This window comes from Magnolia sinica, chromosome 5 (genome assembly GCF_029962835.1).
Source record: "Magnolia sinica isolate HGM2019 chromosome 5, MsV1, whole genome shotgun sequence".
Lineage (NCBI taxonomy): Eukaryota > Viridiplantae > Streptophyta > Magnoliopsida > Magnoliales > Magnoliaceae > Magnolia > Magnolia sinica.
In genome coordinates, this window is record NC_080577.1 from 17,634,476 (window position 1) to 17,647,507 (window position 13,032).

Consider the following 13,032-nt stretch of genomic DNA (forward strand, 5'->3'; position numbering starts at 1 on the left):
AATCCAGAAAATGAACGGCTCAGATCATCATTTAAAAGGCAATCCAGGTGAAAACCATCCACCTTACGCTAGAAAAACCGGCTCGAAAACCGCAAACACGCAAAGAATCTCTCTCATCCGTGGCCACAACCTCCTCAAACCCAACCCTCACAATCCCCTCCAACTTTCGATTAATTACCATATACGGCCACTACCATACACGTACGCTCTGCTCGTATATACGATTCCTGATAAAACGCTAGTACAAAACGCCCTATTTTCATGCCCATTCTCTCTATTTCTTTTCTCAACTCTCTCCGACTCTCTCCGAAAAGGTCCCCGGATATCTAGGGTTTGCCAAACCTCATTTCTTCCATCTTTCTCTCTCTGATCAGATCTCGATCTCTTCGGCTTGTAAACGTATACGTAGACTGCGCGTATACATACGTATGCTGTTGACTTCTCGGATCTAGCATCCGGCCATGCAGGAATCGAAGCGCGGGTTTCTTATCTCTCTATGATCGTTGTCTCTGTCGGTATTCTTGATCAGAGGGTTCTGAGGGCGGAACAGGAGTGCATGAAGGATCGGCTCCAATTTTTATGTGTAGAGACGATTTCAAAGAGAATAAGGAGAGATTGCGGGTTTGTGATACGGAGCAGGGGTAGGTGGGGGAAATGTGGCTGAGTTTTGGAGCTTGATTGGGTCGTGATTTTCGTCTTTTTGAGTTAGATTATCGTCGGAGCAGGAAGAATCTACAGGGGTTTGGAAAGGTTTGTGTTTTGAGATTTAGAGAGAATGCAGCAAGATCAGCGCAAGAAGGTTAGGTTTCTTGATCTTGTTGTGATGTTGATTTTCGTTCCGTTTCGTTTTTTGGAAATTCTCTTGGAGTGGTCTGGTTGGTGATATCTCTGGTTTTGGGTTTTGATTTGAGAATTCGGACTGTACGGGTTTGTTTATGAATTGTGGGTCTCCGGAAGATTGGAGCCATCAGATTAGATCTTGCTTTTGATAGTGATCGAAATCTGGTGGCTCGAATTTGCCAGCTCTGGGTAATTGGCAGAATCTACTGGTCACGTTGAAAGTTGCTGGAGTGAATTTTCTTCTCTCTTTTATTTCCTTGATATATCTGTTTGTGAAGTTTCTTTCTTTTTTTTTCCTATGGAATTTTCTATTCAGTTATTGGGATGTTTTTGTTTTGATGGGTGTAAATTTTTAGTTTTTGCTATTTGTTTTTATGGGTTGATTTGCTGGAAGCATTTCCTTGTGGATTTCCTTTTTGTTATTGACAATGGATTGGGAATTGGATTTGCCTTTGCTGTTGGTTCCTTTTCTTTTCTATTTTCATGGTAATTCTTCTTTTCTAGAGATATGGAAAAAAGCTTGTAGGAAATTGCTTATGCCTCTCTTCAAGTCTTTTGCATCTTCATCATCAAGCATTATCTGTGTAACACTGTAGCCTTCTTGATCCCATTTGTTGTTCATTTTTTTTTTTTTTTTTTGGGTGATGATCGGGCAGCTTGTTTTTGTTTTTTGTTTGTTTGTTTGTTTTTCGTTTTTTCCATCGTTTGGTTGTGATGTTACTGGTACACATCATTTCAGTAAGACTTGGACTTTTGATGCAGTTTCCCCAATGCCGTGTATATGAACAGATTACTGGATTTGGGAATTTTCAACACAACTCATTGTTTTCTCGAAAATATTGAAAGTCTTCTGTTCATTTATCACGCAATAACCTGAAATTTGTCCGTCATCATTATCGGAAATAGATAGAGGCTTAATTCCTTCTTCGTTGCCACCGTCATTCCTTCCATAAAAATGAAGAAGAAAATATGCTACTGTTGTTTTGCAGCTTAAAAGTTTTATCGCTTTTACATAGATTGAGATTGGTATAAGATGTCTAGAAACTATTAGTGAATAGACTTGTTCAATATTTCTGTTACCTCTCAAAAACAAAAAAAAAAAAAAAAAAACCTCGTTCAATTGGATTAGCTGTTAATTTATGGTTTTATCATATGTGTGCGCGCATGCAGATCTCATATATATAATATCATTTGCTACTAGCCTTTCATTGTGTTTTTACTTTTTTTTTTTTTTTCTTTTTCTTAGTATTTTCTATTCTTTTCCTTGTCTTATTTGATTTTGTCTGATGTGAATATATACTGGGCAGAGAAACAAGTTCCTTTAGTTCCTTGGTAAAAATAACTGCGTAAAAGTTTGTCTGTGATGTCTTCATAAGAATTAGTTTGTGTTATTATTATCTCATTCTTGTTTCATCATAGTCATCATCATTCTTCTTTATTTATTTTTATCATTTTGCAGTTCATTTGGAAAGAGAAAGAAAGCCCATTGATTGAAATATTTTCTTCCTTGCATGATTAACTCTAAAAATTAGAGCTTGTCAAAATGAGTTCAAAGTTTCTAGTTATCTTATATTCTCACAATCAAAATAGGCCTTCATCAAGTTCTGTGCTCCCATTTTTTGTTTAATTACTTTATTGAGTAGTTCTCTAACTGTCACTGAAAACTCATGTTATAAGCTATTTCAAGTTCGTTTACATGACTGATTGAGCATGCAATCATGAATCCTCAATGGATTTTCTTGTGTTTCCAGAGTCAAGCAGAGATGGACTTTTTCACGGAATATGGAGATGCCAATCGATACAAAATTCAGGAGGTAGTAGGGAAAGGAAGCTATGGTGTGGTATGCTCGGCTATTGACACACATACTGGAGAAAAGGTGGCAATAAAGAAAATACATGACATATTTGAACATATCTCTGACGCTGCTCGGATCCTCCGTGAGATCAAGCTGCTCAGGCTCCTACGCCATCCTGACATTGTTGAAATTAAGCACATCATGTTGCCACCTTCGAAAAGGGATTTTAAAGATATTTATGTTGTTTTCGAGCTCATGGAATCAGATCTGCACCAAGTCATCAAGGCTAATGATGACTTGACGAAGGAACATTATCAATTTTTCCTTTATCAGCTGCTACGTGCATTGAAGTATATTCATACAGGTTTGGCTGATTTATTTTCATATTTGTATAAAATATGTGGGTTATGTAGGTTGTTATGAGCTACCAAAGAGTATGATGCATCTTTCTTTTTCTCTTGGTCGAACATCTTTCTCTTTCTCAAATGTGCATTCCTAGAATTTGGGGCTCACTTAACTGAAATGCGCTTTAGCTCCTTACAATGCTTTCACTCTTACAGTCATACTATTTAACGTTTCTCTGCATATCTTCTTGGGAATTGCGACTGTATCATTCCCTGCATCCTGCACGTTGCCAATTTAAAGTCTTGCTTCAAGAGATTTTAGTTTCTTTCCTCAGTGCTATTCACAAGACTGTACCCCCTAAAAGCTGCATTCTTTTAGAAATAGTTTCTGCCCAAGTTCATGGGGCTTGTTTTAAGATTGAAAAGTCCCGAGTCCCTGTTTGCTATACAGCATGGAACCATCATGAGTAGAGAAATCCACTCAAATTTTATATGCTAGCATATATACTAACAACTCCAAAGACCTTTCATGTCATAGCATTGGATGGCATCTATTAAAGTTCTTTCTTTTGGTTTTGGAGAACATTGGGTTTTGTTTTGATATAAAGGCGATTTGGTTGCAGCAAATGTGTATCATCGAGATTTAAAACCAAAGAATATATTGGCAAATGCAAACTGCAAGCTCAAAATTTGTGACTTCGGATTAGCAAGAGTTGCATTCAGTGATACCCCTACCACAATATTTTGGACGGTATGTGAAAAGAATCTAGAGCTATCCATTAAACTTGGCAGCTCTATCTTTAGACTGTACTTGGTTCATTTCATTACCTCTAAATTATTCTTTTTACCATGTTAGTCTTTCTGTTTTTTCTTGATATCTTTCAGTAGACACTTTTCATTCTTTCCTTGCCCTACTTCTGAAGCATTGAACATTGTTGCAGGATTATGTTGCAACACGATGGTATAGAGCTCCGGAACTTTGTGGATCATTTTTCTCTAAAGTAAGTTTTAGCCTGGTCCTTGATTTGTCAATATAGTTGCAGCGAGGTGCTTGATACCTTACATTGAACAATTGATTGCTTTTGCATTCACAATATACAGAATAAATTGTTCTTATTTGGATAAAAATTGTTATTAATATAGAGCATTAGAGGTACCGCGAATTATTTGCACATTGTTACGGCCTGAGTTTACTTGTGGGGCCCAAGTGGGCCCACTTCTGTTCACATGGACCATTGGATAAGAGGGAGCCCACCTTGGACGATCCATGCATACACACATACAAATGTACATATATGTATGTATCAAGGGCTTCAATAAAGGTATTGCTTGGGCCCAAAGACATTATGATATGGGCCATGTTGAACATGTATTGGACAATTGTTTTTAAAACCATAGAATATAATGCATATTATATGTATGTAGATACCCTTAAAAACTGTATGTATGTATGGATAGGTAGGCAATAGGCATTGTTATGTTCTGATATCCTGTGATCGTATATATCAAGGGCTTGAATAAACGTATTGTTTGGGCCCAAAAACATTATGATATGGGGTATATTGAACACGTATTGGATGATTGTTTTTTAAAACCATAGAATATAATGCATATTTGTATGTAGGTACCCTTAAAAACTGTATGTGTGGATAGCTAGGCATTTTTATGTTCTGATATCCTGTAATCGTTGTTGTTTAAATGCAAGGAAAGTATCTATTCTTAACCTGATAGGCTTTCCTGTCAATCCTAGCTCAAGACTTTGCTGGCTGACCCTTTGTCAACATTTACATTTTGACATGACTGACATCATTTTCTATTGCTTTTTTATTTTTTTATTTTTTTATTTTTAAGTTGGTAATCTTTTATGCAGAGTCAGTTTGATTTCTTTATGATGTTGATTCATCATTATGTATGGTTATGTTTGTTGGTGAAGCAAAACCGTGAAAATTTATTTTCGACAATATATGGGACACTATTGGAGAAGGGAAGGTTGGGAAGGCAGATTTTTCGTTAACAACCTCTAATTGCTTTGAAAGCATGAACAATATGATGACCTCTTGTTTATAAATGTCTTGTGGACTTTGTGCTAGTATTTGTTCTGGAATGGAGCTTTATTTAGAGCTTTTTGTGACATTGAGAGATTGAAACCCTGGATTTTCAATTTTGTTTGGTGGCATGGATTTTCAAAATCCTGGATATCAGAAATTGTGTTTGGGAGCCTGGATTATGACTTTTGGGTTCCTAGAATTATTTTGTGATATATTCAAAAGGATAATGAATGCAATGAATTAAATGCTCTCAAATATTCTAAATGTATGTTCGCAACATGAGACGATCATTTCACTGAGCCCATTGTAGGATAGCTTCAGCCCAAAAATAAGCCAATTCCAAGCTTTTGGGGCTCACTAATTTCATAATTGAAAAAAAAAACTTTTTGGATGGTGGTCAATTCTCCTATTGTGTGACCCACATAATGATTGCATAACCTTGGTTTTTTTGGCATCCCATCATCATTGTGCGAATCCAAGTGACAACATCCAACGGTGTGAATGAATGTGAATGCCACATGAACGGAGATGGTAGTTATGATGGTTGGAGATGATCCCAAAAACTTGGATTTTCAAGCTAGGGATCTTCCTTGGAATTGAAAAAAGTGTTAAAAGTCCTAGATTTGGACCACCCTAGAATTTAAATTCAGGATTTTCAGTGGTGCCAAACAACCCTACTTTTACAAATCCTAGATTTCATTTCCAAACTGCCCAAAATGCAGGATTTTGGTGGGGGTGGGGGGAAGTGAGAAATGAGCCCTAAGTGACTTAGTACTCTTACTTTACTGACATTATGTCCTTGTAGCTTTATTTGCTAGCTTTTTTTTTTTAATTTTAATTTTTATTTTTATTTTTATTTTTTGAGTACTACCATACTGGGCATCACAGTGCCAAATTGGTTATATATTAAATGGTGCACATTTGACCATTTGTTAATCTTTACCTGCATTGCTTATATACTTCAGTTGGATCTACAACTGTGTCAAGATACGTAAAGCATGTATAGAACTTTTAGATTCATACATTTGCATTCTTTTGTAGTTGGCCATATTAGTGGGTCTAAAATTTTCAAATGGAGACACTGGAGATAGGCTCAACTGTTTCCCTAACTCTATATTTTAGGTTTTTATTGGTTCCTTTACACTTACTATACAGTTGCAATTTCAGTTTTCTTCTGTAAACTGTCTGCCTGTCATCCTTTTCAAATTGGTGTGCTTGTATATGACTTTCTTAGTTGAAGATGGTTGTTCTTGTGGGAGTGAACTGGAACCATCTATAGGACATTTGTTTTTATCTGGTTAGCATTGCAGCTTGAAAGAAATAGCCGTCTTGAATAATATAAAAGAACCAGGAGAAATGAAGGTGCCAAGAATAATAAGCTTGCTGATAATGTTATGGAAGTGGGGAACTCACTATGCACAACACTTACCAGATGATATTCAAAACTGACCATGGAAGTAGTGATACAGACATATTTTTTTCAAATCCACCTTATCTCATCTGTCCTTTCATTATCTGGATTCTAATTTTACACCATTTGTTCATTTGTGTGGCCTGCAGCAACATATTTTTGGCAACACAAAATTGACTTTCAAGTGGTAGTTTGAACTCCATATCAACTATTGGATTTGGTCTAGCAACAATGAAGAGTCTAATTTTCTTCACCCCCTTTCTATTTCTAAAGTAAATGAATTTCTTAACTAGGGTTCAAAACTTGAGACTTGAATTGGTCTCAAGTTGAGTTTGGTTCTAGCAAGCCACCAGTCAACTCAGAAGTCTAGTTTCACACACACAAACACACACACCATGCAGCAACATATTTTTGGCAACACAAAATTGACTTTTGAGTGGTTGTTTGAACTCCATATTAACTATTGGATTTGGTCTAGCAACAGTGAAGAGACTGATTTACTTCACCCCCTTTCCATTTCTAAAGGAAAATGAATTTCTTAACAAGGGCTCCAAACTTGAGACTTGAATTGGTCTCGAGTTGAGTTTGGTTCTAGCAACCCACCAGTCAACTTAAGAGTCTAGTTTGATATATATAGGGAAAAGGTTCTATGCGGTTGAGCTCATGGGAACTTCCCATGAGGCTGAGCTGTGTGGGCCTTCACCGTGAATTTGTGTCGAACATCAACACCGTGCATTTGATGGGTCCCCTTTAAATTATGGGATATCCCAAAAATCAGCCGTATATGGAACTCAGGTGGGCCATACCATCTAAAATCATGTGAAGACATGCCTAAAACATATAAAAGCACTTAGTGGGGCCCACCTGAAATTTGGATGAATCTGAAACTTGGTCTGACCCCTCATCCAAGTGGGACACACATAATGGATGTTCTGGGTTTGTGAACCACATCTCGGTGGGCCCAACAAATGATTGTGAATGTTTTAATGGAGGGTAGCCCTAACTTTTGTGGGTGGTGTGGCCCACACAAGTCACGGATTGGCTTGATTTTTAAGCCCTAGGCCCATCATGGAATGGTGCATCTGACTGATGGGGTAGATGTTCGACACGCATCACGGTGGGGCCCACACAGCTTGACCTCATGGGAAGTTCCCAGGAGCTCGACCGCATAGAACCTTTTCCCATATATATATATATTGAATCTGTAAGGATTTGCATGTTTCTCCTGGTTATGGAGCAAATTGTTTTGAAACCAGTCGACCATTGTCCTTAGTGGAGGCAGCCACCATTGTTCTGAAGATGCCTGTTTTGAAATTATAACATGTCCATCTAAGGTCATGGAATTCAAACTAATCAGTACAGGAAAAAAATCCCTAAACTGGTTGGACATTGGCAACATGGATGAAAACCACCGGTGTTAGATTGTTTGCTTTTGGTACCAAGTTTGAACTTGTTTCTACAATCAATCTTGTAGTATGTATCTATGTTCAATTCTAGTTTTTGGTGAGGCTAGTCTTTACATGCATACTTATAGGGTAGGTTTTCTAATAAGGCATTTATCTGTATATTCATATTTTGTTTTTAAGAGTCATCAGATGTTCTTAAGATGCTTTTTTTTTTTTTGGTGAAAGATAATTTTCTTGCTATGTTGTAAGACAATTCTAGAGAATCCTTGAATGCCATTGGAAAGTTACTTAAAAGTTTTAGGCATGTCTTGCACAACCAACATGTTGAGAACCACTACTGTCAGAAGGTTTGTTATTTTTATTACTATTTTTAGTTTTTAGTATCCAAAAAACTATTTGTTATTTGTAATTTGGTTTTCTTACCGTCTCTGCAACAGTTGTGGCTATAGGAAATATGATGTTGGGTGTCCCTCAACACAATTTGGTTATTTTAATTTTCACTGTTACCATGGATAATAGCTTTCAATTTATTTGGAGGATTTGTTCAATGTGCTTTTAAGTAGTAATTATGCCTAGTAATTAAAAAAATGCTTGTTCAGGAAGGAGTGTTGAACTCTCCTGCAAGTTGAAATATCTTACCAGGTAATTGTATTGGATTTGGTATTAAGTTTCTCTTCTCTGTTGATACTGCATAACGTTGTTTATATTTTCCCAGCACGATTTAATTAGTGACTGGTTTCTGGATCTGCAGTATACTCCTGCAATTGATATTTGGAGCATAGGCTGCATCTTTGCTGAGGTATTAACAGGGAGGCCACTATTTCCTGGTAAAAATGTTGTTCACCAATTGGATTTGATGACGGATCTGCTTGGCACACCTTCGTTAGATACTGTATCTCGGGTATGGCATTTTCCTATCCTTAGTGCCAACTATCTCGTAAGAGAGTGACCTTAGCAATTTATCTCTCTGCTTTTCTGAATCCAGGTCCGGAATGAAAAGGCGAGGAGGTATCTGAGTAGCATGAGGAAGAAGCAGCCTGTGCCCTTTTCACAAAAGTTTCCAAATGCAGATCCTTTAGCACTCAAACTGTTGGAAAGACTGTTAGCATTTGATCCAAAGGATCGGCCAACTGCTGAAGAGGTCAGTTTCTGACAGGATGTCAATTTCTATTAGATTTTATAAATGCCCAGCTAATTGCTTCTGAATCTGTGTGGTCTGTTGTTTTGGAATCTTTTTTGGCCCTGAAGAATGCCAAAACTTGATTTCATTAATGTTTCATGATCATCGAAATTTGATATAGCAACACCTTCTTGTAGAACTTTGATATAGGCTCACACATTTGAACCAGGCAGCTAATGTTCATGCGAATGACCATTTGTATTTGATCCAATCCATTTATTTAGAATACTACTACTATGTAGATAGTCTTGCCCAAGAATCAGGTCGGTCCTCTCATCAGGTGGGTAGCAGTTTACAAAACAAATGTACGGCTGGGAAATTGGCTGATTTTTTTAACTGTCCAACTATTTCTAGCATCCTGCTGAATGGGCCAGATTTATTTTGGGTGAGACCATCCAAATGGTCAGATCCACATGATGGATGACTCGGATATTGTACCGGTTGGCCATGTTGTCATATGAGGATATTGTATCTGTTGGTCATGCTGTCATATTAGGGGAGCATGGAGATGCTCTCTCTCTCTCTCTCTCTCTCTCTCTCTCTCTCTCTCTCTCTCTCTCTCTCTCTCTCTCTTTCTCGTCTATTGTGATTGTTGATATTTATCCTATATTGGGGATGTTTGTTTGTGTTTGTTATATGCAGGCACTGGCTGATCCTTATTTCAAGGGCCTGGCCAAAGTGGAGAGAGAACCGTCTTGTCAACCGATCTCTAAGATTGAGTTTGAGTTTGAGAGGCGTAGGGTGACAAAAGAGGACATTCGGGAACTTATATTCCGGGAAATACTAGAGTACCATCCTCAACTGCTCAAGGACTACATTAATGGAACTGAAAGGACAAACTTCCTCTATCCAAGGTTTTATTACTGCCTCCTTGGTTTTCATATTTAGTGTGCTGTCGCTGAATGATGTTTTCTTTTCTATTGTTAGATTCATTTTCTGTATATTGGGCCTTTGCAGTGCCATTGATCAATTCCGGAAGCAGTTTGCTCATCTCGAGGAAAATGGTGGTAAAAGCGGGCCAGTGATCCCATTGGAGAGGAAGCATGTTTCTCTCCCAAGGTAAATCCTCTTCAACTCCTTTTTGTATTGGATCATTCAAGATTTTTGACATTCGTGGGGAGGGGAATCATTTCGAGCCACATGCCTAGGTCAATGTAAATAAAGTGTGGACAAGGTGATGCCAAAGTGTTTTGTTGATTTTGATGGATGGGGTCTCTCAAGGATTTCCTTGTTCAAGTTTTCAAGGCCAATGCCAACTTTCTTGTTTATTCTGAACATGATTTTTCTTTTGTTATATATACATGATGAATCCTTTTCTGTACAGAAAAATGAGAATAAAATATTACAAACCATCAACAAATACTGATAGCCCAAAACATGCTGAGGATTAGATTGCCTCCAACCACCCTAAACCTGCAATAACTTCCCGCATAGGTTAATGCAGACATGGAGCTGAGCGCATACATTTTATACATCTAATCACATACCCCCTACATGTAGAAGAGGCTGATTGACATGCAGCTTGTTGCATTTTTCAGTTTCCCTTCCTGTGAATTGAAGGTCGTGCTATGCTACTAGCCTGCAAGAGCAGCAGGCTGTAGCAGCATGCCTTTAAACAAACTTCTTCCATTGATTTGCTCAAATCTTTTATCATCTTTCAATTGCTGATTGGCTATTTTATTTGCAGATCTACAGTTGTCCATTCAAATACAATCCCCCCAAGGGAACAGCCAACTTTTACTTCATGCAAAGATCGGCAAGTCCCAGAAGAGTCATGCAAGAACTCTAGGGACACAGATGCGGTGGTTGGTCATCCACCAAGAACTTCACAAGCACCACAGAGGATCCCACTAGGTATGCATGAATGATTCCCCTGTTTGAAGGATATTTCCACTTGTTCTGTTCTAGAGGGAAATGAAGTATCAGTTTCTGACCCAAGATTATCTAAATGTAAGTTTGCTGAGGTGTAAATTCCATAAATATGGGGCCTGTAGTTCAGTTATCTGAACCATTAATGTGATGGGGCTGACACTGAAAGAGTCTGCAAGATTTTGACACTTCAATCTTTGGTACATATTCCAGTCACTGTCTATTTGTAGGCACTGATTTAAGGGCTAGGATCCTTTAACCTGGGAGATTCTTTTGCTCCTCCCCTGACCATGGTTGGACCCATCAGATCAACTGTCTGGCTGTAGTAAAAAATTTCCTGCACTTCATCAACTTAATATAGTTGGCGATCTATGTAGGAGAAATTGCAATTTGAGTCTCTAGCCCTGCCTGCCTGATGGTAATCGCCTGGTGGCCTAATAATGCCACCATTGTTTTTGTTATTGGTGCTGTTGTCAATGATTCCATAACATTTGCTGTTCAGCTAAACCTGGGAAAGTTGTGGGACCAGTTGTACCCTACGAAAATGGGAACGTCAAGGATGCTTACGACGTTAGGAGGTTGATCAGGAATGCTGTTCTTCCCCCTCAGGCTGCTCCCCCGCCCTACGGTTTCCGCCGGAATACAACAAGGCCGCAAAGGTCTGAGGCAATGGATGCAGAGACTGAATTGCCGTCACAACCCAAGCACACTGCCCATTGCGCAGCGAGCAAATTGGCACCGGGCGTGGCCGTCGACATGAATCCTTCATTTTATCTTGCACAGGCGGCTAAGGTTGATGCAGGCAGCATTGGCGATCAGGTTGCAATGGAGGTGAACCTGCTGCAGGCAAAGTCTCAGTTCAGTGGGATAGGTGCAGCAGCAGCTACTGCAGCTCACAGAAAGGTGGGTACTGTTCAATTCGGCATGACAAGAATGTACTAGAAGTGAGAAGAAAATAGAGTCCAGGAACCCCACGTTAAAAATATTTCATGACATGATTTGGTCAGAAAAGGAAGAAAAACAAAATGAAGGGCGGGGATTGTTGTTGGATGGAGAGAGAAAAGGCCCCTTTCAAAAATAGGCATCCTGTCGAATGTCAACAACAACAAAAAAAGGGGCATGAAAGCAAGCAGTAGTCTGTCACACTTGTAACTACTGTAGTGAAATTTACACATTTCCCCCTTGCCAGCCAAAAAAAAAGAAAGTGCATGCATGCATTTTATGTCTCTCCCTCTGTTTATGTATTGTATATGAACCTCTGATCAGATGCAGCCAGCTTTATCCAACATGTAACATGACCTAGAATCTCCTATTCATACAAAAGGTGGGCCACACGTACATGATCATTTGATGTGAATATCAGGCCGATCCACAAGTACCAGCGGGACAGTGGCTGTTGATGGACAATAACATAGTACAGGTGTGGCCCACCTTCTGTACGGATAATAAATTCTACGTATCATCACGATACAGCCTGTATCAGATCATATCTCCTTTGTATAAATATTGACCTTAGTGATGGGGGTGTCCCCAGAGTAGCTGTCCATGTTCTAGATATGGTCTTTGTTTGTTTGTTCTGTGTACCTAGCAAAGAGAATCCAGCTGCTTGTCAGCTGGAAGCCAACTGGGATGGCAGATGAGAGACGTTTATCTTTTCAGATGTAGTTTAAGTTGATTGTGAGCTGGCAGAAAAGGAAGACCCCATCCTCAGCTCGTTAGCTCGTGGAAGGGGTTTTTTTTTTTTTTTCCTTATTATTATTATTCAAGTTGGAAAAGATAAGACGTGTTGGATGAGTGCGGAACGCCAGCTGTGACAAAATAGAACAGGAAATCTCATCTATTTAATAGGATGTATTTGAAAGATATACTTGTGTTTTGTAGTATGGTTGTGTAAGAAGTCTGAATTAATTGTTGGTTAGGGAATCCTGACCTCTATTTGGGAAAGAAAGAGGTTAGCCGATCCTATTTAAAGAAAATAAAATAAAAAGATCCTCTCACCAGTTAGGTTTGTTGGATTCGCTGGTGACCTAACACGGGCCAGCTAACTGGTGTCAAAGCCCTGGTGGCTCTACCCTGATGTATGTATTTTATTCACGCTGTCCATGCATCTTGCCAGCTCATATCAGGGTATAACACCA

At 38.7% G+C, this 13,032-nt stretch overlaps 1 protein-coding gene across 1 annotated transcript; it reads left to right on the forward strand.

Moving 5' to 3' along the window:
• The first annotated feature begins 258 nt into the window (after positions 1 to 258).
• Positions 259 to 12,447, forward strand: LOC131245605 (mitogen-activated protein kinase 10-like). Its single transcript, XM_058245179.1, has 10 exons — positions 259 to 799; positions 2,592 to 3,000; positions 3,604 to 3,731; positions 3,922 to 3,981; positions 8,597 to 8,746; positions 8,831 to 8,986; positions 9,668 to 9,879; positions 9,983 to 10,084; positions 10,713 to 10,879; positions 11,397 to 12,447. Exons 1-10 carry the CDS (start codon positions 776 to 778, stop codon positions 11,834 to 11,836), a joined length of 1,848 nt encoding a protein of 615 aa, XP_058101162.1. The 5' UTR covers positions 259 to 775; the 3' UTR covers positions 11,837 to 12,447.
• The last annotated feature ends 585 nt before the right edge of the window (positions 12,448 to 13,032 follow it).

Coding starts and splice junctions, on each gene's coding strand:
- LOC131245605 (XM_058245179.1), top strand. CDS start 776: ATGCAGCAAGATCAGCGCAAGAAG. Junction 800..2,591: donor AGCAAGATCAGCGCAAGAAG/GTTAGGTTTCTT, acceptor TTGTGTTTCCAG/AGTCAAGCAGAGATGGACTT. Junction 9,880..9,982: donor ACAAACTTCCTCTATCCAAG/GTTTTATTACTG, acceptor GGGCCTTTGCAG/TGCCATTGATCAATTCCGGA.